We start from the raw sequence: 27,169 nt of genomic DNA on the forward strand, positions 1-27,169 counted from the left end.
TCACAGATGACATAAACAGATGGAAAAACATTCCATGCTCATGGATTGGAAGAATTAAGATCATTTAAATGGCTATATTGCCTAAAGCAATCTATGGATTCAACACAATTCCTATCAAATTACCAACATAATTCTTCACAGAATTAGAAAAAAAAAATTGAAAATTCATATGGAACCAAGAAAGAGCCCAAATAGCCAAAACAATCTTAAGCAAAAAGAACAAAGCTGGAAGCATCCTGTTATCTGACTTCAAACTATACTACAAGGCTATAGTAACCGAACACCATGGTACTGGTACATAAAGAGACACATAGACCAATGGAACAGAACAGAGAAACCAGAAACAAAGTCACATACCTACAACCAACTGATTTTCAACAAAGAAAATCACAAGACACAAAAATTAACCCAAGATGGAACAAAGACTTAAATGAAAGATGTCAAATTATTAAAATCCTAGAAGAAAATCTAGGAAATACCCTTCTGGACATTGGCCTAGGCGAAAAATTTAAGACAAAGTCCTCAAAAGCAAATGCAATAAAAATAAAAATTGACAATTGGGACTTAATTAAAATAAAGAGCTTCTGTGCAGCAAAAGAAACTATCAACAGAGTAAACAGACAACCTACAGAATGGGAGAAAATATTTGCAGACTCTGCATCCAGCAAAGGACTCATATCCAGAATCTACAAGGAGCTCAAACAAATCAACAAGAAAAAGCAACCTCCTTAAAAAGTGGGCAAAGGACATGAACAGATACTTCTTAAAAGAAGACATACAAGTGGCCAATAAATAAAAAATGCTCAACATCACTAATCATCAGAGAAATGCAAACCAAAACCACAATGAGATGCCATCTCACACTAGTCAGAACGGCTATTATTAAAAAGTCAAATAGAACTACCATTCGATTCAGCAATCCTACTACTGGGTATATACCCAAAGGAAATGAAATTGTTCTACCAAAAAGATACCTGCACTCACATGCGTATTACAGCAGCTGTATTCAAAATAGCAAAGATGTGCAATCAACCTAAGTGCCCATCAATGGTGGATCAGATAAAGAAAATGTGGTACATATACACCATGGAATACCATGCAACCATGAAAAAAGAATGAAATAATGTTCTTTGCAGCAACATGGATGCAGCTGGATGCCATTATCCTAAGTGACGAGTTCAACTGAAGCCCAAACCTCAGCATCACACAATAAAGCCATGTAACACACCTGCACATGTACTCCCTAAATCTAAAATTTAAAAAAAAGAAAAAAATAGCATGAGAAAATTAAATACATGGTAAAAGGGGTTTCCAATCTCAAACCTACAAAAATGAAAAACCAACAGCTAAAGAAGTATTTGCTACACTTTGATCAATCTTTCATCCCTCTAATAAATTGTACTAGCTGACCAACAGGCACTGAATTTACATTAAAATTCAAGCAAGTATATGCTCTTCAGACAGACTTCATCAAAGATTCACCCATTTCCAAACTTCCAAATTTTTCGCATCACTGAAAAAAAATATGGCTTTAGTAGTGATCACCATCAGATACTGCTTATTGATTTGAACAAGAAGGGCACAGCGTTGCTGTTTTTTTTTTTTTTTTTTTTTGAGACAGAGGCTTGCTCTGTCACCCAGGCTGGTGTACTGTGGCACAATCTTGGCTCACTGCAACCACCACCTCCTGGGTTCAAGCGATTCTTCTGCCTCAGTGTCCTGAGTAGCTGGACAGGCGCACACCACCATGCCTGGCTAATTTTTATATTTTTAGTAGAGACAGGATTTCACCGTGTTGGCCAGGTTGGCCTTGAACTCCTGACCTCCAGTGATCTGCCCACCTCGGCCTCCCAAAGTGCTGGGATTACAGGCATGAGCCACTGCACCTGGCTGAATTTGAGAGTAATCTGAACAATGGTAAACAAATGTGAATGACTGTTGACTATCTCATCTAATAGAATTTTTTCAAATTTGCATTTGCAGTACCACAATTGTCATTTCACCCAAGCAGGTCAACTATTTCATAAAATTATATTTCGTTTTCCTTCGACAATGAGAAGATGTCATCTCTGTCATATTCAGAAAGATTTGTTTCTAATGAACAGACATTTGCATCTGGTATGATTTTTGTTTTTCTCATTAAAAGAAAAATCCCTGTGAAACAAGTTGGGAATCTAGGCACTGAAGTAATACTAGATCCCTCAGTTCACTAACTTTTCACGTTTCATTCTACTCCTTATATTAGTAAACCGAAATACAAAACTCCAGAATTACTAATCTAGGTAGCCAGTCATCAACTATAAGTCCAATATTTTAGCAGTTACAAATAGCTAAAAATGTTGATAAAACATATCAGACAATATAGGACATTTTGGGACAGAAGAAGAAAATAAACCTGGAAAACCTAGTTACAGTGCTTCGGTAGAATAAGCCTTATGTTTAGAGTCAGAGATCTGGCTTTAAGTCTCAGTTCTACTTGTGTTTAGCTGGGGAGTCCCTGGAGAAGTTACCTAATTTTTTAGTGATATATTATTAATGACTCAATTAAATAGCACCAAAAGTATTCTTAAGCATTTAAAAATGCAATAGTCTGGGCGTGGTGGCTCATGCCTGTAATCCTAGCACTTCAGGAGGCCGAGGCTGGCGGATCCCGAGGTCAGAAGATAGAGACCATCCTGGCCAACATGGTGAAACCCCATTTCTACTAAAAATACAAAAATTAGCTGGGCGTGGTGGCGTGTGCCTGTAATTCCAGCTACTCAGGAGGCTGAGGCAGGAGAACTGCTTGAACCAGGGAGTTGGAGGGTGCAGTGAGCTGAGATTGTGCCACTGCACTCCAACTTGGTGACAAAGCAAGACTCTGTCTCAAAAAAAAAAAAAAAAAAAAAGCAATAGTATCTGATATGTGGAGTTATACCTTCAGACAAGATGAAGACAGAAAAATCATCCTGCTTTCTTTACACATATAGAACTTAAAAACTTACTAGATTCCACCGTCATCTGGAGCAAACTGTCAATAACATTAGACAGGAGTCCTTTACTGGATATTCTTAGATGACTTAATATTACTGGAACAGCTTGATACTCCAAAAACAAGGTTTTTCCTTCTTCTGTCTTCAAGTCCAAACAAAGAGAATCAAATGCCTGAGCCAGGTAATCAGCTGGAAAACAGTTATGTACAATCAACTGCAGTTTTGCTAGTCTAGGTGGCAATCAGAAACAGAAGGTAAAAAAGCAATGTCGTTACTTTAACTTAAAAGAGAAACAAAAATTAAATAAGAGATCACAGTCTAAATTTAGATTCTAACTAATTTGTCAGAACTCGAAGGGGGAAGGAGAGCGGAAACATTATGACAGGGTAAATTTCATTTAGAATTTTCATGTTTTAACACCAAAATAACAAAAGAGCCGCATTTTTTAATACTAAGGAAGAAAAACAATGCTTATTAGTATCACAAATGTTTATTTTCCATATTTGATAACTACTACATGTTTCCAAAAACTTAGATTTCTATTTCTTTTATTTATTTATTTATTTTTATTTATTTTATTTTTTTATTTTTTTATTTTTGAGACGGAGTCTCGCTCTGTCGCCCAGGCTGGAGTGCAGTGGTGCGATCTCAGCTCACTGCAAGCTCTGCCTCCCGGGTTCACGCCATTCTCCTGCCTCAGCCTCCCGAGTAGCTGGGACTACAGGCGCCCACCACCTCGCCCGGCTAGTTTTTTGTATTTTTTTAGTAGAGACGGGGTTTCACCGTGTTAGGCAGGATGGTCTCGATCTCCTGACCTCGTGATCCACCCGTCTCAGCCTCCCAAAGTGCTGGGATTACAGGCTTGAGCCACCGCGCCCGGCCAGTATTTCTATTTCTATAAAAGCTTTCTAAGACTATGTTTTTTGTTGCTGCTTCCTAAATGTTTACCTACTTCAAAATGTAATTTATACAAACACGCTAAATGAATTTTAAATAAGGATTTCTGTCTCCTAGTAAAGCTGAAACAAAAGACCAAAGATAATTTCAAGAAGATGAAATATGCTCTGGTGTGTCACTTTTCATGACACATCTGCCATTAAAAATGGCAGCAAGATTTTACCCAGGCCAGCGCTGTGACGAATCCTGAATCAGAATCCCTGAAACCTTCTTAAAGATGTCCCACAGATGACTAAGAAACCTGCAATGCCAGGACTAGGAAGCACTAATTTAACCAGAATCAATGCAAATGCAGTAGTAAGATAGTTGCATCATTACACTTCAGTACACTACACAACCCATGTCCCTATGCTTACAACAGTCTTACCTTGTGCTTTTAATGTACAATAATCAAGTTTTCTAAAACTCACCTTACAAAATGCTATTCAGAGGAATAAAAAACTGTTCATGCTATCCAAGTAATAATTTTTACACTGAGATTTCTGTTTAAAGGAGAAGACTCAAGAGCACCATGAAATACTGAAAGTACAACAGAATCACCGTATTAAAATGTACTCTTTTGTAGCTTCATGTTGCATTTCTTTTTTGCTGTTTCAGCTTACATAATAAATAATTTAAAACCCTGGTTATAAAGAATGAGAAGTTTAGAGTAACTTATGTGAAGTGAGAATACATATGAAACTATTTTGAGAAATTAAGATCTGTGCCTCTGGATCAATTATACTGAACTCCATTTTTACCGCTGGTAGAATTTAGTTCAAGGAACACTAACCGTACTGTACTTAATTTTGTGGTTTAAAAAAAATTGTAAATAAATGAGTATTAAGTTAAACAAAGTTGCTACATTCTGTTCAGACTTGCCTTATTTAGAAATATCCTTTTTTTTTTTTTTTTTAGCAACACCACAGGTAGAAGAGTATACACAGATGAAGCCTGAACGCAACTCTTTACAGGAACAAAAGTTTTATCACAGTGCCACCTACTGTATTTGACACAAATTATTCTTAGTATATAATTTGACAAGATTAAACAGGTTGAATACTATTACAGTTTTTTAAAATGGACTACTATATGGTATTAAGTTTGCAAACTTTAAAAAATTGTCCTTGAGGATTAGAAAAACTGTATTTGGTTACTTTTTCACAAGTGACCTTATCTTTTAGGGATAAATCAAAATTATGTCCTCATTTTAATTCTGTCTTCATTTTAATTTATTGAGTATTTCAGATTTTCTAAAAAGACCAATTTAACTTCTAAAAGAGTATTTTTAAAATTTTAGTTATCAATTATATCAAAGTTGATTTCTTTTTATAAATGTTGTATTATTGAGTCTTTTAACAGTGTCCTGGCAATCAAATGTAACCTTTTTATTCCGTAACAAAAGTCAAACTTCAAACTATTGATCTTAATCAGTATGAAATAGGGTTTTCCATTATTTGGTTTATATGGCAAATTTTAAAATGATTAGAAAGTCTTTTGCAGAAACTCCCATCAAAAGGTGAACTCTACTGCGCACCTTTGAATCTGGGCTAACCTTGTGACTTAACCAATAAAATGTAGCAGAAATGACGTTGTGTGAATTAGGAGCCTGAGGCTCAGCTAGATACTCTTCACCTAAAACAGGCCCCTGGAGAGACGCCAACGAAGAACAGCAGAACCTAGCCCAGCCCAGCCAAATATCCAGCTGAGCTGAGCCCAAATTACCAACCCAAAGAACTGTGAGCTGGTAAATAAAATGGTGGTTGAGCTAAGTCACTAAGTGTCTGGCAGTTAATTAGGCAGGAATAGACAGACAATGTAGTCTAACAGACCTCAATTCTGGTCTCAAGTAAAACCAACTCTTAAAAGTTTTATAATCAGTAATAATGTCTACTGATAACAATAGTAGCTAGTTTAAGACTTTATGCCAGACTTGCTAAACCTTTACATCAATTCTCTCATTAAAAAATAATTGTAGTGAAAATAGTAAAACAAACAAAAAAGACCTTCCAAATATCACACAGCTAGTAGTGAAGCTAAGATTCAAACCTTAGTTGTCTGACTATAGAGTTGAAGTAACTACTCCATTATACTGGCTTCCTACCAAATCAAACCTTCCTATTAACTGAGAACAGCAACAATTCCCTACATTTCTCTAGACCTAAAGTGTAAGTTCACAATTTAAAAACACATAAATCTGCTTTAAGAGTCAAGTACCAAGTAGAACAGGACAAATGTCCTAGTCCTAATGTACACATTTTAAATATATATTTTTTATATGCAAAATTATTTTTATATGCAAATTATTTTATTTTATTTTATTTTATTTTATTTTATTTTTTTTTTTTGAGACGGAGTCTGGCTCTGTCGCCCAGGCTAGAGTGCAGTGGCGTGATCTCGGCTCACTGCAAGCTCCGCCTCCCGGGTTCACGCCATTCTCCTGTCTCAGCCTTCTGAGTAGCTGGGACTACAGGCGCCCGCCACCACGCCCGGCTAATTTTTTTGTATTTTTAGTGGAGACGGGGTTTCACCGTGGTCTCGATCTCCTGACCTTGTGATCCGCCCGCCTCGGCCTCCCAAAGTGCTGGGATTAGAGGTGTGAGCCACCGCGCCCGGCCGCAAATTATTTTATATGCAAATAGAAGACAGTTGGCTGGGGATGGCTTGTGCCTGTAACTCCACTGCTTTGAGGGGCCAAGGTGGGAATATAGCTTCAGCCCAGGAGTATGAGACCAGCTTGGGTAACACGGCAAGAGCTCATCTCTACAAAAAATAAAAAATTAGCTGGGCATCGTAGTGCACGCCTGTAGTCCCAGTTACTTGGAAGCCTAAGGCAAGAGGACTGCTTGAGCCCAGGAGTTCAAGGTTGTGGTGAGCTATGATTGCACCACTGCATTACAGCCTGAGTGACAGAGACCTCATCTCTCAAAAAAAAAAAAAAAAAAGAAAAGAAAAAGAAAGCTATCAGTAAACCAAATAATTCTATCAGATAAAATTCCTACAACTTCTTTTAACAATTTCTAGATTACAGTGGTACAAACATATTGAAGGTTTTATTAATTAAAATATGCATAGATTTCTATATCTCCATACGTATCACTGTTAATGACATATAATATTGCACCATGCTCATGATGCTATGGTTAAGGGCCCAATATTTCTAGAAAATCTGGGTCTGGCCGGGCGCGGTGGCTCAAGCCTGTAATCCCAGCACTTTGGGAGGCCGAGACGGGCGGATCACGAGGTCAGGAGATCGAGACCATCCTGGCTATCACTGTGAAACCCCGTCTCTACTAAAAAATACAAAAAACTAGCCGGGCGAGGTGGCGGGCGCCTGTAGTCCCAGCTACTCGGGAGGCTGAGGCAGGAGAATGGCGTAAACCCGGGAGGCGGAGCTTGCAGTGAGCTGAGATCCGGCCACTGCACTCCAGCCCCGGCGACAGAGCGAGACTCCGTCTCAAAAAAAATAAAAAATAAAAAAAAAGAAAATCTGGGTCAATTATATTAGACTGACCCTCAGTTTGCTCTTCTATAAAAATGACATCACCACCTACGTCATAGTTATTGCAGGGAATAAATTGGAAACAATCAAGTATAATGACTAAAACAAGGCCAGCAAAGTCCAAGAACTTGGCTGATGTTCATTTTCTTCACTATTCCGATTGTGGGTCTACCAGCTATTTATCTTTTCTCATTATTACAAACAGCATATTAACACCTTTGAACATTTTGACCTTTGCAATTATTTCTTGCAATAGATCTCATGAAAGGTTATGATGTATTTTGGTGATGTCTGTGAGCAAAGTGCACTTCAAAAATATTAGCTTTGATACAAACAAAATTGTGCCTGTATCCTCTCAGTGACACATTATATTTGATCATTTTACTTCTGTAATGGTTACATTATATCTTTTTTTTTTTAGTTCAGGGGTACATGTGCAGGTTTGTTACATAGGTAAACTTGTGTCATGGGGGTTTGTTGTACAGATTATTTCATCACCCAGGTATTAAGCCTAGTACCCATTAGTTATTTTTCCTGATCCTGTCCCTCCTCCCACCCTCTTATAGGCCCCAGTGTGTGCTGTTCCCCTCTTATGTATCCATTTGTTCTTATCATTTAGCTCCCACTTATAAATGAGAACATGTGGTATTTGATTTTCTGTTCCTGCATTACTCTGCTAAAGATAATGGCCTCCAGCTCCATCCACGTCCCTACAAAGGACATGATCTCATTCTTTTCCATGGCTGCATAGTATTCCATAGTGTATATGTACATTTTCTTTATCCAGGTTATCTTTGATGGGCATTTGGGTTGATTCCATGACTTTGCTATTGTGAACAGTGCTGCAATGAACATAACGCATGCATGTGTCCCTATAATAGAACAATTTCTATTCCTTTGGGTATATACCCAGTAATGGGATTGCTGGGTTGAATGGCATTCGTCTTTAGGTCTTTGAGGAATTCCCACACTGTCTTCCACAATGGCTGAACTAATTTACACTCCCACCAACAGTGCACAAGTGTTCCTTTCTTTCCGTAAAGAAGAGTTATATCTTACAGTTAAATTTCATTTCAGAGATTGAGCATAACATACTGATTAAGTGTGCAAGCTAAACGTTTTTATGCCTCAATTTCCTCATTTGTAAAATTACAACAATAATATGGACATCCATGAACTGTTGTAAGGATTAAATGAGTTAATATATACAAAGTGCTCGGCCTATAACACAGTAAGTGCTATACAGGTGTTTGTTATTTCTTTGGTTATCTCAGAAGTGTACGCTCTTACGTAGTCATAAAATAGGCTTCAGAAAGTAGGCTTCAGCAATTGATAGAGGCTAAATTAGGCTCTGTCAAATGCAGATTGTATCGTTTTGGCATAATTATCTACCTTTGTAAACCTCATCACTAATATGAGGATAACAGTATTCAGAGATAAGGTATAAAGAGCTTAGCATCTGTGGTGTTATGATATATACGTAAGTTTTCATCTCGTTAGTCTTTTGTTATGATGTTGGGTGTGTGAGGCCTCAGGGGAAGGTCTCTGACCTTCTCCTGCCCTCCTTTCACCTGGCCCAAGCCAGGACTCTAATCTTTCCTGGACTTTCTGATTGTGGGTGTTAAGACCCTCCCCAGCGAGAGTCCTGCCCTATATCCTGGGGGACAGAATTGTGATGTCAGGAAGTCTTCATAAAAACCCAAGAGAAAGGCCGGGCATGACGGCTCACGCCTATAATCTCAGCACTTTGGGATGCCAAGGTGGGCGGATCACCGGAGTTCAGGAGTTCAACACCAGCCTGGCTGACATGGTGAAACCCTGTCTCTTCTAAAAAGACAAAAATCAGCTGGGCATGGTGGCAGACACCTGTAAGCCCAGCTACTCAGGAGGCTGAGGCAGCAGAATTGCTTGAACCTGGGAGGCAGAGGTTGCAGTGAGCCGAGATTACGCCATTGCACTCCAGCCTGGGCAACAAGAGCAAAACTCCGTCTCAAAAACAAACAAACAACAAAAAACAAAACACTCAAGAGAAATGGGTTCAGAGAGCTTCCAGATGGCTGGAGGCAGTATTCCTGAAATCCAGGGTGTGGAGGAAAGGGGTGGCACACAGGTATCTAGAGGAGGCTAAGGAGAAGGGAATAGGAGTGACCATGAGCTCAGTCGGACATGCTCCTTGGATTTCTGTGTTTAGTTTTCACCATATTTGGAAAATTTGGAGACATTATGTCTTGAAATGGTTTTGTCTCCCCTCTTCATAGACTCTAAGTACATAATATTAGAATATATGACTCTGCCTCAAAACTCACAGATGTTCTGTTTTCCTTTTTGTAGATTTTTTTTTTCTCTGTGTAATTCATTTCGGACAGTTTCTATTGCTATGTGTTCCAGTTCACTAGTCTTTTGTCTGCAATATCTAATTCTCTGCAGTGTATTTTCACATTTCAGGCATTGGGTTTTTCATCTCTAGAAATCTGATTGATGTCTTTTTATCCCGTATCTCCCAAGTATCCCCTCACCAGGCTCATGTTTTCCTTTACCTTCTTGAACACAGGAATATAGTGATAATAACTCTAGTAAAGTCTTGTCTACTAATTCTGTGTCATGATATGATTTGACATGATTCTATGTTCTTAAAAAAATGACTTGTACAGGGAAGCAAAGTCATTAATTCAATAATATGAAGTGCCAATTTTGATTCATTTCTGCACTTCCTATTCCCATTGTCCTATTTTGATTAAATAAATTATTATTCATTTTGTATCATTACATATTAGGATTCTTTTAAAGTAGGCTAAAGTTTCTGCCCCAGTGTTGCTGTTTTACTTGTTTTAAATCATCGCATTTGTTGCAAAGTTTTCCACATAAATTTCCCTATCACTTCCTCAACTTATGCAAACTATATTAGAATTTTAACTAGTATTATACACTAAGCCATGTGGGACATCTTATTTTTAAAACACTTTGTCTTCATAGGTAAGAAGAATAAAAGTTCTTTATTTCTGACATTGAACTTCAGCAATAATCTTCATCAACCTATTCATTCATCCATTATTTATCCATATTCTTACGCACTGTTATATTTCTTTGAAAGCCCTTGATTAATATAGAGTCTCCACAAATAAATGGTTTTCTCTACTCCTCCCAATATTCATACTTCATTGTTTCATGGCTCATTACAGATGTCCAAAACTGCCACACACAAGTGGTGACAGAGAGCACCTAATTCCCTTCTATTTCACATAAATATCCCTTATTGCATTTTTGCTTTTTAGCACATTATCAGAAATGAACATTATATGTTATTAAATGATACACTAATGTATGCTGATATATTATTTCAAACATTTTAGTTAAATGATAAATGATTAATAATTTTTCTTATATTACATTGGCTTCAAATTCTCGATACTAACCTTATTTGATCTTTGGTGAATACATACTTTAATGTGTGGCTATGGTCTGTCTGCTAAAATTCTTATTTAGAATCTATTTACCTGTGCGTGTGTAAGTGTGTGTGTATTTTTTTTAAGATTCGGAGATAGGCCTGTGGTGAGCTTTATTTTGAGCTAATCTCTGCTTCTTCTAAGTCACCTTTCACACACTTACCACCTACTCTATTGTAATTTTGAGGAGGTAAAATAATTAAGAAAGCAGTTATATAGTGTTTCATTTTTTCATCAATTCCATACCATTGGGAGAAACCAAATAAACCATACCTCAAAGAAAGAAGTCAAATCAAATTACTGTCATTGCCCATTAATAAAAACAACAATCTGAGTCATATAATTTAACAAACAGGACAGACAGAAAGATGGTATATTTATTGCCTGACTATACTGGCATAACTCACTTTAACAAAAAATTATCACATTTAATAATATAACCTGTTATAGCTAAATATTAAACACATATTAATTAGGGCCAACTTTGAAGAATTTCTAATTCATCCATTTCCTTATTCACTATTATATATGAAGCACTACGCTAGGTGCAGGGTCATTATAAACAAGATTTTTCTTCAGGAAACTTACAAGCTAGTGCAAGCACTGAAAAACATTTTCTGTAAAGGGCCAGATGACAATATTATAGGCTTTGGGGTCCATACAGTCTCTGCTGCCAGCTACTCAACTCTGTCACTGTAGGGCAAAGAGTCATAGACAATATACAACACATGAGCATGCTTGTGGGAGAAAACTTCATTTACAAAACACAGGTAGTAAGCCAGATTTTGCCCATGGGCTCGTTTGCCAACCCATTCGCTAGTGGAAAATAATAAACTAACTAGCAATTTCAATTTGATGTGACAAATACAAATAAATGTAGGCAAAAGCTGTTTTGGGAATATGACCGAAGACAATCAAAGGCCTCTTGGGAGGAGGCAACAATCCAACTAAAGACTTCAATTTCTGAAATTCAGCAAATACAAGTAGCTTTTTATAATGTGTAACCATTATAAAACAATTCAAAACCTCATTCTGAAAATGTACCACAGGCCGGGCGCGGTGGCTCAAGCCTGTAATCCCAGCACTTTGGGAGGCCGAGGCGGGCGGATCACGAGGTCAGGAGATCGAGACCCTCCTGGCTAACACGGTGAAACCCCGTCTCTACTAAAAATACAAAAAACTAGCCGGGCGCGGTGGCGGGCGCCTGTAGTCCCAGCTACTCGGAGGCTGAGGCGGGAGAATGGCGGGAACCCGGGAGGCGGAGCTTGCAGTGAGCCGAGATCGCGCCACTGCACCCCAGCCTGGGCGACACAGCGAGACTCCGTCTCAAAAAAAAAAAAAAAAAAAAAAACAAAGAAAATGTACCACATATGTGATTATAAAAGAATTGCTTTAATATATGATATTCTCTACTGTTTCTCAAAATTAACCACAAGTACACTTCAAAGCTTACCTTGAGTGACTGTTTTGAGAACAATTAAGGTTGATAAAAGTCTCAGTGGCAAATTGGAGCTCTTAAAGAAAGCAGCTGTCTTTGGTTTATTCTCCACAGAATGCTGTGGTGAACTATCCTGAATTCCTTTAGTTACCACTCCTTTAAAAATGTCTTCACCCAGTCTCCTCAATGTTGATGTCATAGTTGAGTGCTGTTAAAAATATGTACAATCTTAGTATGTTTATTCATGTTCAGAATATATCTTCTTTTTTTTTTTTTGAGACACAGTCTTGCTCTGTTGTCCAGGTTGGAGTGTGGTGGTGCAATCATGGCTCACTGCAGCCTCAAACTCCCGGGCTCAAGCAATCCTCCTACCTCAGCCTCCCAAGAAGCTGGGACTACAGGCACTCACCACCACACCCAGGCTTTTTGGGGTCTTTTTGGTAGAGATGGGTCTAAGTTGCTGACGCTGGTCTTGAACTCTTGGGCTCAGGTGATCCTCCCAAAATGCTGGGATTACAGGATCATGAGCCACTGTGCCTGGCCAATAACTACTTTAAATATTAAATCAAATATATGTATTAAAAGTAAGTGAATCTGTGGCTAATTTAAAGTTGAAAATATGCAAAATTGGAAAGTGATAATTTTATCAACTTAAAAATTATTTAAAAGTATGACTGTACATTTTTCTAAAACGCGTAAGAATATAAGATCATGCTATATTTCTGACACAGAGAACTATCAAGGGAACAGAGGCGGACTACCTACATTCTCGGTTGCTGATTGCTCCACCATCAATGAAAACCAGCTTATCAGGCACATCTTTCTGTGTTCGCTTATGAAATGATTATCTAGACCCTCAGTTCCCTTCAGCTCACTCTGACTACAAAAGTCACAGTGACTCCAAAAACTTTTAGCAATTTCAAAACAGTAAAATATTGGGTTACAATCACGGATAATTCTCATGGAGAATAAAACAAAAACAAAATGGGCAAAACAGAAATATTAGCAAGAAACGACTCCTAAAATAATGTATGATCTAACTGTATTTGATGTATCTATTAAGAATCAAATGAGGCCGGGCGCGGTGGCTCAAGCCTGTAATCCCAGCACTTTGGGAGGCCGAGGCGGGCGGATCATGAGTTCAGGAGATCAAGACCATCCTGGCTAACACGGTGAAATCCCGTCTCTACTAAAAATACAAAAACTTAGCTGGGCGTGGTGGCGGGCGCCTGTAGTCCCAGCTACTCGGGAGACTGAGGCAGGAGAATGGCGTGAACCCGGGAGGCGGAGTTTGCAGTGAGCCGAGATTGCGCCACTGCACTCCAGCCTGGGCGACAGAGCCAGACTCCGTCTCAAAAAAAAAAAGAATCAAATGAAAGGAAAGCATTTCAAACTGTTGCAGATCAGAATGCTTAACCCAGATTTAGTAACAACTTAAAATTTCCTTTATTTTTATTCATTTATTTTTTGAGACGGAGTCTCGCTCAGTCGCCTGGGCTGGAGTGCAGTGGCCGGATCTCAGCTCACTGCAAGCTCTGCCTCCCGGGTTTACGCCATTCTCCTGCCTCAGCCTCCCGAGTAGCTGGGACTATAGGCGCCCGCCACCTCGCCCGGCTAGTTTTTTGCATTTTTTTAGTAGAGATGGGGTTTCATCGTGTTAGCCAGGATGGTCTCGATCTCCTGACCTCGTGATCCGCCCGTCTCGGCCTCCCAAAGTGCTGGAATTACAGGCTTGAGCCACCGCGCCCGGCCAAAATTTCCTTTATTATGACCCAATTCTCCAATCTCATGTGACTGAGTTTTATAGCAGTTTCCTCTATCTGCATGGAAATTTGTGACCAAATGGTTCCTAACACAGTATTGATCCTGCAATGTGGATAAGTTTTGGCTTTTAAATTTCTGCATCTAAAATTAAAAACAAATCTATTGAGGTTTTGCCAGTGTCAAAGGCCAAACGGTTGAGTGGTGAGACACACAAGCAGTGCAATCTAATTTACATATACTGTCAATACAATTTTATTAGAAAAAATAATACATAGGTGTTTTCAAACCTTTGTGTAAAAAATAGAAAAAAAATGTTCAAAACTCTACTTAGTGTGTTAAAATGACAGGATTAAGGTAAACTTTTTTTGTTTTTAAAATTCTCTCTAATGCTTACTACTACACTTTCATAATGCAAAAATAAACTTGAAAAAAATATGTGGGCTGGGCTCAGTGGCTCACGCCTGTAATCCCAGCACTTTGGGAGGCCAAGGCGGGCAGATCACAAGGTCAGGAGATCAAGACCATCCTAGTCAACATGGTGAAACCCCACCTCTACTAAAAGTACAAAAATTAACTGGGCTTGGTGGCGCGCACCTGTAATCCCAGCTATTCAGGAGGGTGAGGCAGAAGAATCGCTTGAACCTGGGAGTTGGAGGTTGAAGTGAGCCGAGATCGCGCCACTGCTCTCCAGCCTGGGCGACACAGCAAGACTCTGTCTCACAAAAAAAAAAAAAGAAAGAAAGAAAGAAAGAAAAGAAAAGAAATGTGGATAGTATTTGCCTTTAATTGAAGGAAAAGAGAAAAAAAATCCAAAGCTAGCACTCTGGGTTGTTGCTGAAGCTTCACCTAAGTTATGCTAAAACTTTTGCTGGAACAAATCTAGACCCAAAATGTCTACTTTTCAATTTAAAATCACCCATCATTCCAAGGACGAGAAAGATTTCAAACTAAATGAAGAAAAGACAATCAACAGCTGCCAAAACCAACAGGACAGAATGTTAGAATTGTCTGACAAAGATTCTAAAGTAGCCATGAGAAAAGGAGCACCTGCATATGCTTTTAGAAAATCTCATCGAAGACACAGAAAGCCTTATCAAAGAAAAAACAGAAAAAGAACCAAGTGAATATTTCAGAACTGGAAATACAATAACAGTCTCAATAACAGAATGGAGAGGATGGAGGAAAGAATAACTGAAAAATAAAACAACAGAAAACACCCAACCTGAACAACTGCAAACAACCTGGAAAAATAACAACAACCACCACCACCAGAACTTCGGGGAATAACAAAACATCTAAAATCATGTCATTAGAATCCCAGGAAAGGAAAAATCAGGTAGAGCTGAAAACGTACTTGAAGAAACTGGGGGCGGTGGCTCACAGTTGTACTCTCCGCACTTTGGGAGGCCAAGATGGAAGATTACTTGAGCGTAGGAGTTCAAGACCAGCCTGGGCAACATAGGGAGACCCTATCTCTACAAAGCAAAAAAACTAGCCAGGTAAGGTAGTACATGCCTGTAGTCTCAGCTTGAGCCCAGGAGGGTGAGGCTCACTGCACTCCAGCCTGGGCAACAGAGCGAGACCCTGTCTCAAAAAACAAAACAAAACAAAAACACATACACATGCACACAGAACATGAAATTGAAGAAATAATGACTGAAAACTTCCTGGACTTGGCAAAAAACGTGCCCAGAGACTGAAGAAACTAAGCAGACACCAAAGAGGCTAAAATAAAGAGATCAACACCAAGACCCATCACAGTCAAACATAAAAATTAAAGACAAATGTGTGAGAGAAATGACACCTTACATCTATGGGGAAAATAACTCAAATGACAGTAGATTTCTTATCAGAAACCATGGAGGGCAGAAAGAATTTGCACATTTTTTAAGTACTGAAAGTAAAGAACTGTCACCCTGGAATCTGATACCTAGTGAAAATATCCTTCAGGAATTGAAAAGAAATCAAAATATGTTAAGAAAAACTAAGAGAATGTGTCATGAGCAAACCTACTCTAGGCCAGGTGCGGTGGCTCATGCCTGTAATCCCAGCACTTTGGGAGGCTGTGGCAGGTGGATCACTTGAGGTCAGGAGTTCAAGACCAGCCTGGCCAACATGGCGAACCCCGTCTCTACTAAAAATACAAAAAGTAGATGGGCATGGTGGTGGGCACCTGTAATCCCAGCTACTTGGGAGGGTGAGGCAGGAGCATCGTTTGAACCCAGGAGACGGAGGTTGCAGTGAGCTGAGATCATACCACTGCATCTAGCCTGGGCAGCAGAGCGAGACCCTGTCTCAAAAGAAAAAAAAAAAAAACTAAAGAACTGATAAAGAAGTCCTCTAAACAGACAGGATACAATGAAAGAGGGAACTGTGGCACATCTGGAAGGAGAGAAGAACAAAGTAAGCAAAAATATAGGTAAATACAATAAACTTTCCTTCTCTTCTTGAGTTTTATAAATTATGTTTGATGGTTGAAGGAAAAATGATAACATTCTCTAATGTGGTTCTAAGCATATATAGAAAAGGTTAAGGGATAAAAAGGGAAGTAAAGTTTCTGTATTTTATTCAAACCGGTAAAATGACAATAGCAATAGACTGAGTAAGTTATACATAATGTTGTAGTGAACATTTATAATTTTATGTTGCCCTGGCATTCATTTTAAATAATAAGTTGAACTTTTTCACACTAGAAGCAGGGATCAGTCACTTTTAACATGGTTTCCAGTTCTAAATCCCCATCTCCACCCCTAGTTCCTAAATGTGTTTGATCCAGATATCTGCCTTAGACAGCTCCTCCCTGATGACCACTTCCCTGTGGGATAGCTAGATGCAGTCCACACAACTTGTCTCACAGACCCTCACACCTCACTACAGACTGTGTGAATATGCCACAGTGACTACCTCCTAGAGCTCATGCCTGCTTGCTTTAAACTCAACAGACAAAACACCCTGTGAAAAACCTGTATGGGTAACATCCTGGATCCAATAAGGGCACTTGTCCACAGGTCCCTTTCTCCCTCATCGCTCTCTCTCCCTGCCTGTGCTTCCTGACTTCCAAGTATGTGGACTCCAGGTTTGTCATGTAACTCCCAGGACCTAAAAGTAACAAATTCTTGGCCGGGCACAGTGGCTCACGCCTGTAATCCCAGCACTTTGGGAGGCCGAGATGGGTAGATCACGAGGTCAGGAGATCGAGACCATCCTGGCTAACATGGTGAAACCCCGTCTCTACTAAAAATACAAAAAAAAAAAATTAGCCGGGCATAGTGGCGGGCGCCTGTGGTCCCAGCTACACGGGAGGCTGATGCAGGAGAATGGCGTGAACCCGGGAGGAGGAGCCTGCAGTGAGCTGAGATCCGGCCACTGCACTCCAGCCTGGGCGACACAGCGAGACTCTGTCTCAAAAAATAAATAAACAAATAAATAAATAAATAAATAAATTTCTTTATTGCAGCCAGATGGGTTGGCTCACAGCTGTAATTCCAACAATTTGGGAGGCCAAAGCAGGAGGATCACTTGAGGCCAAGAGTTAGAGACCAGCCTGGGCAACAAAGCAAGACACTGCCTCTACGTAAAAAACAAAAACTTTTTAATTAGCTATGTGTGGTGGTGAACGTCTATAATCCTAGCTATGCAGGAGGCTGAGCGAGGAGAATTGCTTCAGCCCAGGAGCTGGAGGCTGCAGTGATCTATGATCACCACTGCACTCCTGCCTGAGCAACAGAGTGAGACTCTGTCTCAAAAACAAACAAAAAAACAAACAAGAAAAACCCTTTACTTCCATCTTCTATGGCTTCTAATCATTGGAGGGGTACTCTCCATCTTAAAGATCCTAAATTAAAACAAATGTAATACCAAGAAGAACTACTAGAAAAGTTATACAAAGAGATACATTCAATACACTATAGATAAAGGAAAATAAAATTCTAAAAAATGTTCAAGTAACCTGTAAGAAAGCAGGAAAAGGAACCAAAGAAATGAAAAAGAGAAACAAAAAGAACCACCCAGTAGTTAAAAAAACAGTTACAGCTTAAGCCCTAACATATTAATAAGTACATTACATGTAAATGGCCTAAAACACCAATTAAAACACAGAGCTTGACAAAGTTTATTTTTCCTAAATCCAGCTATATGCCATTTATTAAAAAAAAAAAAAAAAAAAAACTCATTCTAGATATAATATAAGCAGGTCAAAAAGATTGGGAAAAGATATATTATTAGAACATGAATCAAAAGAAGGTAGAAGTCTCTATATTAGTATTAGATAAAGAGATTTCAGAGGCAATGCAAATGATCAGAGATAGAAAAGAACATTATAAAATGATAAAAAGGGCAAATCCACCAAGACATAATCCTAACTTTACATGAACACAGTTACAAAATATGTGAGGCAAAACAGATGAAGGTTATAACATATAAATCTATAGTTATAGCCGGAGACTTCAACATCCATCTATCTCTCCACACTTGATAGAACAGGACAAAGTATCAGCAAGGGTATAGACAACTCGCAAACACCATCAACCAACAGGATCAAATTGACATTTATGCAACACTCCACCAAACAACAGAATACATATTCTCAGCCATAAAACAACCTCAACAATACAATAAACTAGAAAAACAGAATAACAGAAAGACGACAAACTTCTGAAGAATTCAAGGGTTCAGCCAGACATGGTGGCTCACACCTGTAATCCCAGCACTTTGGGAGTCCGAGGTGGGCAGATTACTTGAGGTCAACATGGTAAAACTCCACCTCTACTAAAAAAAAAAAAGAAACCACAAAAATTAGCCAGGTGTGGTGGTGGGCATCTGTAATTCCAGCTACTTGGGAGGCTGAGGCAGGAGAATCGCTTGATCCCAGGAGGCAGAGGTTGCAGTGAGCCGAGACTGTGCCAGTGAACTCTAGCCTGGGTAAGGAAGTGAGTAAGACTCTGTCTCAGTAAGTAAATAAATAAATAAATAAATATAAATGAAACAAAGAGATGATCCGTTGAAAGATCAATAAAAGGGAGAAACAGAGAAACTTCTAGCAAAAAAGACGAAGTAAAGAAAACACAAATTATCCATATTAAGAAGGAAATAAGGCTACCACTACAGATACTGAAGACATCAAAAGGATAAGAGAATACTATGAAAAACTCTATACACATAAATTTGCATACATTTGAATGGTTCAGTTCCTCAAAGAGCACAAACTATTACAAATCATCGATAAGAATTACATAACTAGAACAGACCTGTAACTATTAAATAACTTAAATTCACAATTTAAAACCTCCCCCAAAAGAAATCTCATCCACATAGTTTCACTGGAGAATCCTACCAAACGTTTAAAGAAGAATGAACACTAAGTCTACATAATTTCTTCCAGAAGCCGGGCGCGGTGGCTCAAGCCTGTAATCCCAGCACTTTGGGAGGCCGAGACGGGCGGATCACGAGGTCAGGAGATCGAGACCATCCTGGCTAACACGGTGAAACCCCATCTCTACTAAAAATACAAAAACTAGCCGGGCAAAGTGGCGGGCGCCTGTAGTCCCAGCTACTCGGGAGGCTGAGGCAGGAGAATGGCGTGAACCCGGGAGGCGGAGCTTGCAGTGAGCTGAGATCTGGCCACTGCACTCCAGTCCGGGCGACAGAGCGAGACTCCGCCTCAAAAAAAAAAAAAAAAATTTCTTCCAGAAAATATAAAGGATAAGACCCTTCCCAATTCACTTTATGAACCTAATATGGCCCTGATACAAAACCAAAGAGAGTTCAAAACTATAGACAAATATCTCTCATGAATATAGAAACAAAAGTCCTTAACAAAATATTAGCAAACAGAATGAGCTAATATAAAAACATATAAAAAAAATTAACCACCACAACCAAGTACGTTTTATTTCAGAGACACATGGCTAATTTAATATTTCAAAGTAATTCATATTAACAAGTTAAAGATGTAAAAGATCATGTGATCTTATCAATCAATGCAAAAAAAGTACCTAAAAAAATTCAACGCCATTAATGATTTTTTAAAAACTCAGAAAACAGGAATACAGGGGAACTTGACTGAAAGTATCTATGAAAATACCACAGCTAATATTATACTTAGTAATCGCAGAATGAATTTTCCACCTAAGTGGAGAAACAAGGCGAGGATGACTACTCTCACCACTCATATTCAACATACTGCTAGAAACTCTAATGCAATAAGGTTGGAAAAGGAAATTAAAGACATACATATCAAAAAGAAAAAAAACACAATGCTGTCTTCATTTGCAGATAACATGATTTTCTATGTGAAAATCCTGAAGAACCTTCAAGAAAACTCCTAAAACTAATAAGGTCAGGATACAAAATAAGCAAACAATCTTATTTCTATACATTATCAATGAACATGTAAACATCAAAAGTAAAAAGATAACACCAATTAAAAGTGCTCAAAAAATGTAAATACTCAGCCAAAAATCTAAACAAGAATGCAGCAATTTTATGCTGAAAACTATACAACATGGATTAATTAAGGTTTTAAATAAATGGACATTTTATGTTCATAAGTTATAAGACTCAACAAAGGAAAGATGTCAATTATTCTCAAATTGATATACAGGTTTAACACAATTCCTATCAAAATCCCAGCAAGATATCTTATAGATAGGGAAGACTGTTCTGAAATACAAAGAATATATTCAAAAACAGATATTGTGAAATAAGATCAAGAAGTAATATTAGGTGGGTATTACTTGAAGAAAAATTCCTATTAACCAATTACCTGTGCTCCAGCATCTAGCTGCCTTAGGGACCAATATATACATTTTACAAAAGGCTCATGAAGTTTGGTATTCACAAATGGCATCCACTGTAGTTGCTCTGTCATCAGAGGCAAAAGCTAAAGATAAAATGATGGAAAATAAATACAAAGGCACAGTATTTTTAAATGTCTGAAATCAATTACCACAATTTTCCAAAATTATCTTTAAAAACAAACAAACAAAAAAAGAGTTCTCCAACAAAAAATCTTCAGTTTAAAACTATATGCAATACTATTTGGCAATATGTATTTGAATTTTTATATACGCATTTTCTTTCATCCAGCAATAACAGCACATCTAGTTTAAGGAGATTAACCTAAACAAAGATACTCTCTGAAACTTAAATGATTACATAAATGTATAGTACATATGTAACCTTTAAAAATGATAACCTAGATTTACATGTATTGCTATGGTGTATTTTGGGGTGAAAAAAGGTGTTTACAAGGAAGCAAATGGAATAAAAATCTCCTTTACATAAACTACATCTACATAAATTTATACTGAAAAAGATATATGAAAGGATTTCTTAAAAAGCTGGATTTCAGCCAGGCACGGTGGCTCAAGCCTGTAATCCCAGCACTTTGGGAGGCCGAGATGGGCGGATCACGAGGTCAGGAGATCGAGACCATCCTGGCTAACACAGGAGGATGGCGTGAACCCAGGAGGCAGAGCTTGCAGTGAGCTGAGATCTGGCCACTGCACTCCAGCCCGGGCGACAGAGCAAGACTCCGTCTCAAAAAAAAAAAAAAAAAAAAAAAAAAAAGCTGGATTTTAGAAACTGGAGTAATATTTACTTTTTTATATGTCTACATTGCATGTATATCTTAATATGCTAATTTATAAAAATAATATTTAAATGTTTAAGGATGTCTATGAACTTTGCTTCAAAAGTGTAACATTTTGCTAAATGATTTCAGGACCATAAAGATAAATTCTAAGGCTCTAACAGAGTATTCCCACTTCTGAGATACCAGCCTAAGAAAATCGTTTTAAGAAGATCCCTCCAAAAGCCATGTACAAAGATATTTATTGCTACACTGTTTGTAAGAGTATAAACCTGGAAGTAATTGTACAGCAATCAGGAAAATGGTTATGTCAACTGTGTAAAGATTCTCCAGACGAATGATTATGAGCGTATTGTGTGTATATACATACAAGTATTTTAAAAAATTTCCTGTATATTATGATGTTCTGACATCTTAAAAAACCTTTCCACTTGGGGAGAGACTGCCCCTCCCTGGACCAGCCAATTCTTAGATATAGCAAAGTGCTCAGCCTAGAGTATGCCTCTGATAGACAAATGAACCAATTCAGAGCCAGACCCCTTCTATCTGGCCCTTGTATCCCAGGAGGCAATATTCTCTGCTGTCATCTTACCAGAGTCACTAGGGCCTACCCCTAGAGCTTAGTACCAGCCAAAATTATTCAAACTAGCCAATCCTATTTGTTCACCCTGCCCTGCATTGCCCTTCATGTGGAAACCAAAATAAAGGGTCTGACCAATGCTTTCCCCTAGGCTCCTGTCTTCCTTCCATCTGACCACTCTGCTGTCTTAAAAAAAAAAAAATTGAAAAAATTATAGACACCTCACAAACTGAGAAATGTCTGAATAGTATTTTTATGGAATAAAAGTTGGTGGCCATATACTCTCTTACAGTCATAATCTCAGTAAAATTTTATATAAACTTCTCCCCCCAACTTTTTAATAAAGCCATGCATCAGTCAATGACAGAGATATACTCTAAAATAACAATAAATAGTATAGTAAATACATAAACCAGTAACATGGTTGTTTATTATCAAGTATTATGTACTGTACATAACTGTGTGTGCTATACTTTTATGTAACTGGCGGCACAGGTTTGTTTACATCAGCATCATCACAAATATGTGAGTAATGTGTTCTGCTACAATATTATGACACCTATGATGTCACAAAGTGACAGGAAATTTTCACCTCCATTATAATCTGTTTTTTTATATATTCTTTTTTTCTTTGCTCCATTATATTATGGGACCACCGTCATATATACGGTCTACCATTGTCATAAACATCATTATGCAGTGCATGGCTGTATATTAAAAGGATTATACATCATGACTAAGTGAGATTTATTCTTGCAATGCAAGGACGGTTCAACATTTTAACAAAATGAAGGACAAAACCCACACGATTATTTCAACTGACAATGAAAAAGCACTGAACAAGATTCAACACACTTTCATGATAAAAATACTCAGCAAACTTAATAGAGGGAAACTACCTCGATATAATAAAGGCTATATATAAAAAGCCCACAGATTACACTATAAAGGTGAAAGAATGAAAAAGCCTTTCCTCCAAAATCAGGAACAAGACAAGGATGCACACCCTCACCTCTTCTATTCACCACAGTACCAGCCAGTGAAACTGGGCAAAAAAAAGAAATAAAAAGTATCCAAATTGTAAAAGAAGAAGTAAAATCATCTCTCTTTTCAGATGGCATGACCTTGTATGTCGAAAATCCTAAAGATTCCACAATTAAAAAAAAAAAGTTAGAATACATAAATTCAGCAAAGTTGCTGAATACAAAATCGATACTCAAAAATCAGTTGTGGTTCTATACACTAACAATGAACAATCCAAACAGGAAATAAGGAAAACAGTTTCATTTACAAATAGCGTCAAAATTAATAAAAATACTGAGGAATAAATCTAAGCAAGGAGGTAAAAAACTTATACACTAAAAACCACAAAACAGTGATGAAAAAAATTAAAAGACCCAAATAGAATGAAATTTCATGTTTATGGGTCAGAAAACTTGGTATTATTAAGGTGTCCATGCTACCCAAAGTGATCTACAGATTCAAGGTAATCGCTACCAAAATCCCTACAGCATTAATTTACTATGGTGAACAGTATAGCAGTTCTTCAAAAATTGAAAATAAAACTATCAAATGATCTAGCAATCCCACTTCTGAGTATATGTCCAAAGGAATCGATTGAAAACAGGGTCTTGAAAGAAGATTTACAAGCCCATATTCCTATCAGCACTATTCACGATAGCCATGAGATGGTAGCTGCCCAAATATCCATCAACAAATGAACAGATAAGCAACATGTGGTATTCATGCATAAAGAAACATTGTCACCTTAAAAAGGAAAGAAATCCTGTCACACGCTACAACATGGACGAACCTGAAGGATATTATGCTAAGTGAAATAAGCCAGTCACAAAAAGGCCAATATTATTATGATTCCACCCATATGAGAAATCTAATGTCAAATTCATTGAAGCAGAAAATTGAATGGTGGTCATCAGGGGCTGGGGTAGGTGAAATGGGGAATTGTTACTTAATAAGCGCTATGGTTTGAATATGTTCCTCAAAATTTATGTTGGAAACTTAATGCCCAAAACATCAGTGTTGCGAGGCGGGGATCTACTGGGAAGTATTTACGTCAGGAGGGCTCTGCCCTAAGGAATGGATTAACGGCATAATAATAAAGGCATGTGGGAGTGGGATCCCTTTCTCCTGCTCTTCCACCCTGTGGGCACACAACATTCATCTGGTTTTTGCTCTTCTGCCTTGTGCCACGTGAGGATGCAACAAGAAAGCCCCAATCAGATGCTTGGACGTCCAGCTGCCAGAACCGTGAGAAATAAATTTCTGTTGTTTACAGATTGCCCAGTCTCAGATATTCTGTTGCAACAGCACAAAACAAAGACAATGGGTACTGAGTTTTAGTTTTTCAAGATAAAGTATTTCTGGAGAGCTGTTGAAGGACAATGTGAATATACTAATGAACTGTATACTTAAAAATTATTAAGATAATAAATTTGTTTTCATCACAGTTTGAGAAATTATATGGGTGGACCAGAAAAAGACTTACTTGAACAGATTTACAAATCTTATGATATGTAAGGTATTTAAACTATGGTTAGTCATTATACTATCTATAAGCCAATACTTTGTGAAAAATATTTGAATATATCATGTGTTTTCATATCGCTGTTATCAGTGGTGAATTTCATTTGCTCTGGGGGACTTAACTATCAACAGTTCCGTGAATTTTTTATTAGAAATAGAGGTATAATATCCTTAATGGCCCTAACACATGGCAGTGAATTTTTTTAATTTTTGAGCTCATGGCTGAGATGAACATTTTCTGAATAAGAACAGCACTCAATCATTGAACAGTTCTGGAAGTTACCTTTTACTGCACATTATTCATTTTTCTTACTAGAGTCAACCTGAAATTACAAGTCAAAACAGTGCTTATATATGAAACTTACACTACAGTAGCCATTTCAACAACTGGTGGTGGTTGAATCATAATGTTAGAGAGGAGATCTCCAATACCATTCCAACACAACACAACACGGATTTGCAGCGGATATGTTTTCTGACCCCAAACTACAGTTCTAGCAGCATTATTTGAATCTCAATGCAAGTGCAAAATGATTTGCATATTTCAAGATCCATTCGACTGCAACTGAGGAGCTGCCAACTGACCTTCAATTGGAAGTGATTACTCTCCAATACAGTGATATACAAAAAGAAGAATCAAAAAGAATGCTGTAAATGCTTTTCAAATGACAGAGTCATATGCATGTCTGTGGTCCCACTTATGAGATACTTAGAATAGACAAATTCTTAGAGATAGATAGTGGATGGAGACTACCAGGGTCTACAGGGGAGGGAGGAATGGGAAGATATTGTTAAATGGGTACAGAATTCGTTTCAGATGATAAAAAATTCTTGAAATTGATAGTGATGATGGTTGTACAGCATTGGGATTATACTTAATGCCACTAAATTGTACATTTATAAATGGTTAAAACGATAAATATTAAGCTATGCATATTTTACCACAATGAAACAAAATCATATGCTCACGGATTGATGTCAATTATTTGACAATACTTAGTGTATGAAAAGACATTTTCAGGCTGGGCATGGTGGCTCATGCCTATAATCCCAGTACTTTGGGAGGCCAAGGTGGGTGGATCACCTGAGGTCAGCAGTTCAATACCAGCCTGGCCAACATGGTAAAACCCCCATCTGTCTCTACTAAAAATGCAAAAAATTAGCTGGGAGTGGTGGACACCTGTAATCCCAGCTACTCAGGAGGCTGAGGCAAGAGAATTGCTTGAACTCGGGAGGCAGAGGTTGCAGTGAGTCGAGATCGCGCCACTGTACTCCAGCTCGTGCAACAGAGTGAGGCTCCATCTCAACAACAACAACAACAATAACAACAAAAATTCAAAGATGAAATATGTAAACTCTCATTACAGATCAGCATTAACAGATAAAAATATGCAATTGATTCTGATGAAACGAAACACTTGGAACCCCAATTAAGTAAAATGATACCCCCAAATTCTAGTTTCCTCATTATTCGATCTACTGCAAAAAGTTTACTCCACATTACATTTTTAATTTTGTCAACAAAAAAACTGGTGAAAATTTGTTTCATTTCTTATTATGTAAGTACTGGTATCTTTCACTTTGCTTTTTGGCCTGCAAATCCTAAAATATTCATCATTTGTCCTTTTACAAAAAAGGTTTGCTGACCTTTGTCATGGGCTATAAACATTCCCATAGCTTAAGAAAAACCAGACTTCACTAAATTCATCTGGCATTGTCTTCTTTGTAGTTCCTGCCTACTCTATCTCTACTTTCTGTTTACTTTTAAACTAACAGACCTTGTTTTTAAAGAGCAGTTTTAGGTTTCTGAGTATACTGAGTAGGAAGTTGAGAATGCTTATATGCCCCGTCCTACTCCCACCTGCCAGTACCTTCCATTATTAACATCTTTACTAGTGTGGTACATTTGTAACAGTTGTTAACACTGACACACTATGATTAACTAAAATCTATAGTTTACATTAGGATTCACTCTGTTGTATAGCCTACAGATTTTGACAACATATAATGACACATATCCACCATGTATCACAGGAAATATTTTCACTGTCCTAAACATCGCCTGTGCTTCTCTCCTCTCTTTCTCAGAACCCCTGGCAGCTACTGATCTTTTTACTCCAGTTTTTGCCTTTTCCAAAATGTCATTATAGTTGGAATCATAAAGCATGTAGCCTTTTCAGGCTGGCTTCTTTCACTTAGCAATGTGCATTTAAGGTTTCTCCATGGTAAAATATAGATCCCTTGCTTAAAACCATTTCCTGTCTCCCTCTTCTCTGAGGGATGACATTCAAACTCGCCAGCATAGTTCTAGAACAGCAGGTGACTCCACTTCCAGCTCACTGCAACTTTCCTCACATCATACCTCACCCACACCCTGTAACAGATACATGTCGTGACGA

The 27,169-nt window shown here is 38.0% G+C and overlaps 1 protein-coding gene and 1 long non-coding RNA gene across 9 annotated transcripts in view; one reads left to right on the forward strand and one right to left on the reverse strand.

The window, feature by feature from the left end:
* CCDC138 (coiled-coil domain containing 138) overlaps positions 1–27,169 on the reverse strand; it is a 97,021-nt gene that overhangs the window by 25,127 nt on the left and 44,725 nt on the right. For 7 of the 8 annotated variants that reach the window (XM_033175519.1, XM_033175516.1, XM_033175514.1 and 4 more), the window contains 3 exons: positions 20,819–20,935; positions 12,307–12,499; positions 2,985–3,161 (listed from right to left, as the gene is read on the reverse strand). In XM_033175519.1, the coding sequence (XP_033031410.1) occupies positions 2,985–3,161; positions 12,307–12,499; positions 20,819–20,935 (487 nt within the window). The remainder of the gene's footprint in view (positions 1–2,984; positions 3,162–12,306; positions 12,500–20,818; positions 20,936–27,169) is intronic. The other variant, XM_033175512.1, reaches the window with a different exon arrangement.
* LOC117062238 lies at positions 3,585–26,458 on the forward strand. The gene is made up of 3 exons (XR_004428268.1): positions 3,585–3,609; positions 12,738–12,741; positions 26,060–26,458. It is a non-coding gene; the product is annotated as an uncharacterized LOC117062238 (long non-coding RNA).

The sequence above is a fragment of the Trachypithecus francoisi genome, unplaced genomic scaffold, assembly GCF_009764315.1.
Source record: "Trachypithecus francoisi isolate TF-2019V2 unplaced genomic scaffold, Tfra_2.0 Lachesis_group17, whole genome shotgun sequence".
In the NCBI taxonomy this organism is placed as follows: domain Eukaryota; kingdom Metazoa; phylum Chordata; class Mammalia; order Primates; family Cercopithecidae; genus Trachypithecus; species Trachypithecus francoisi.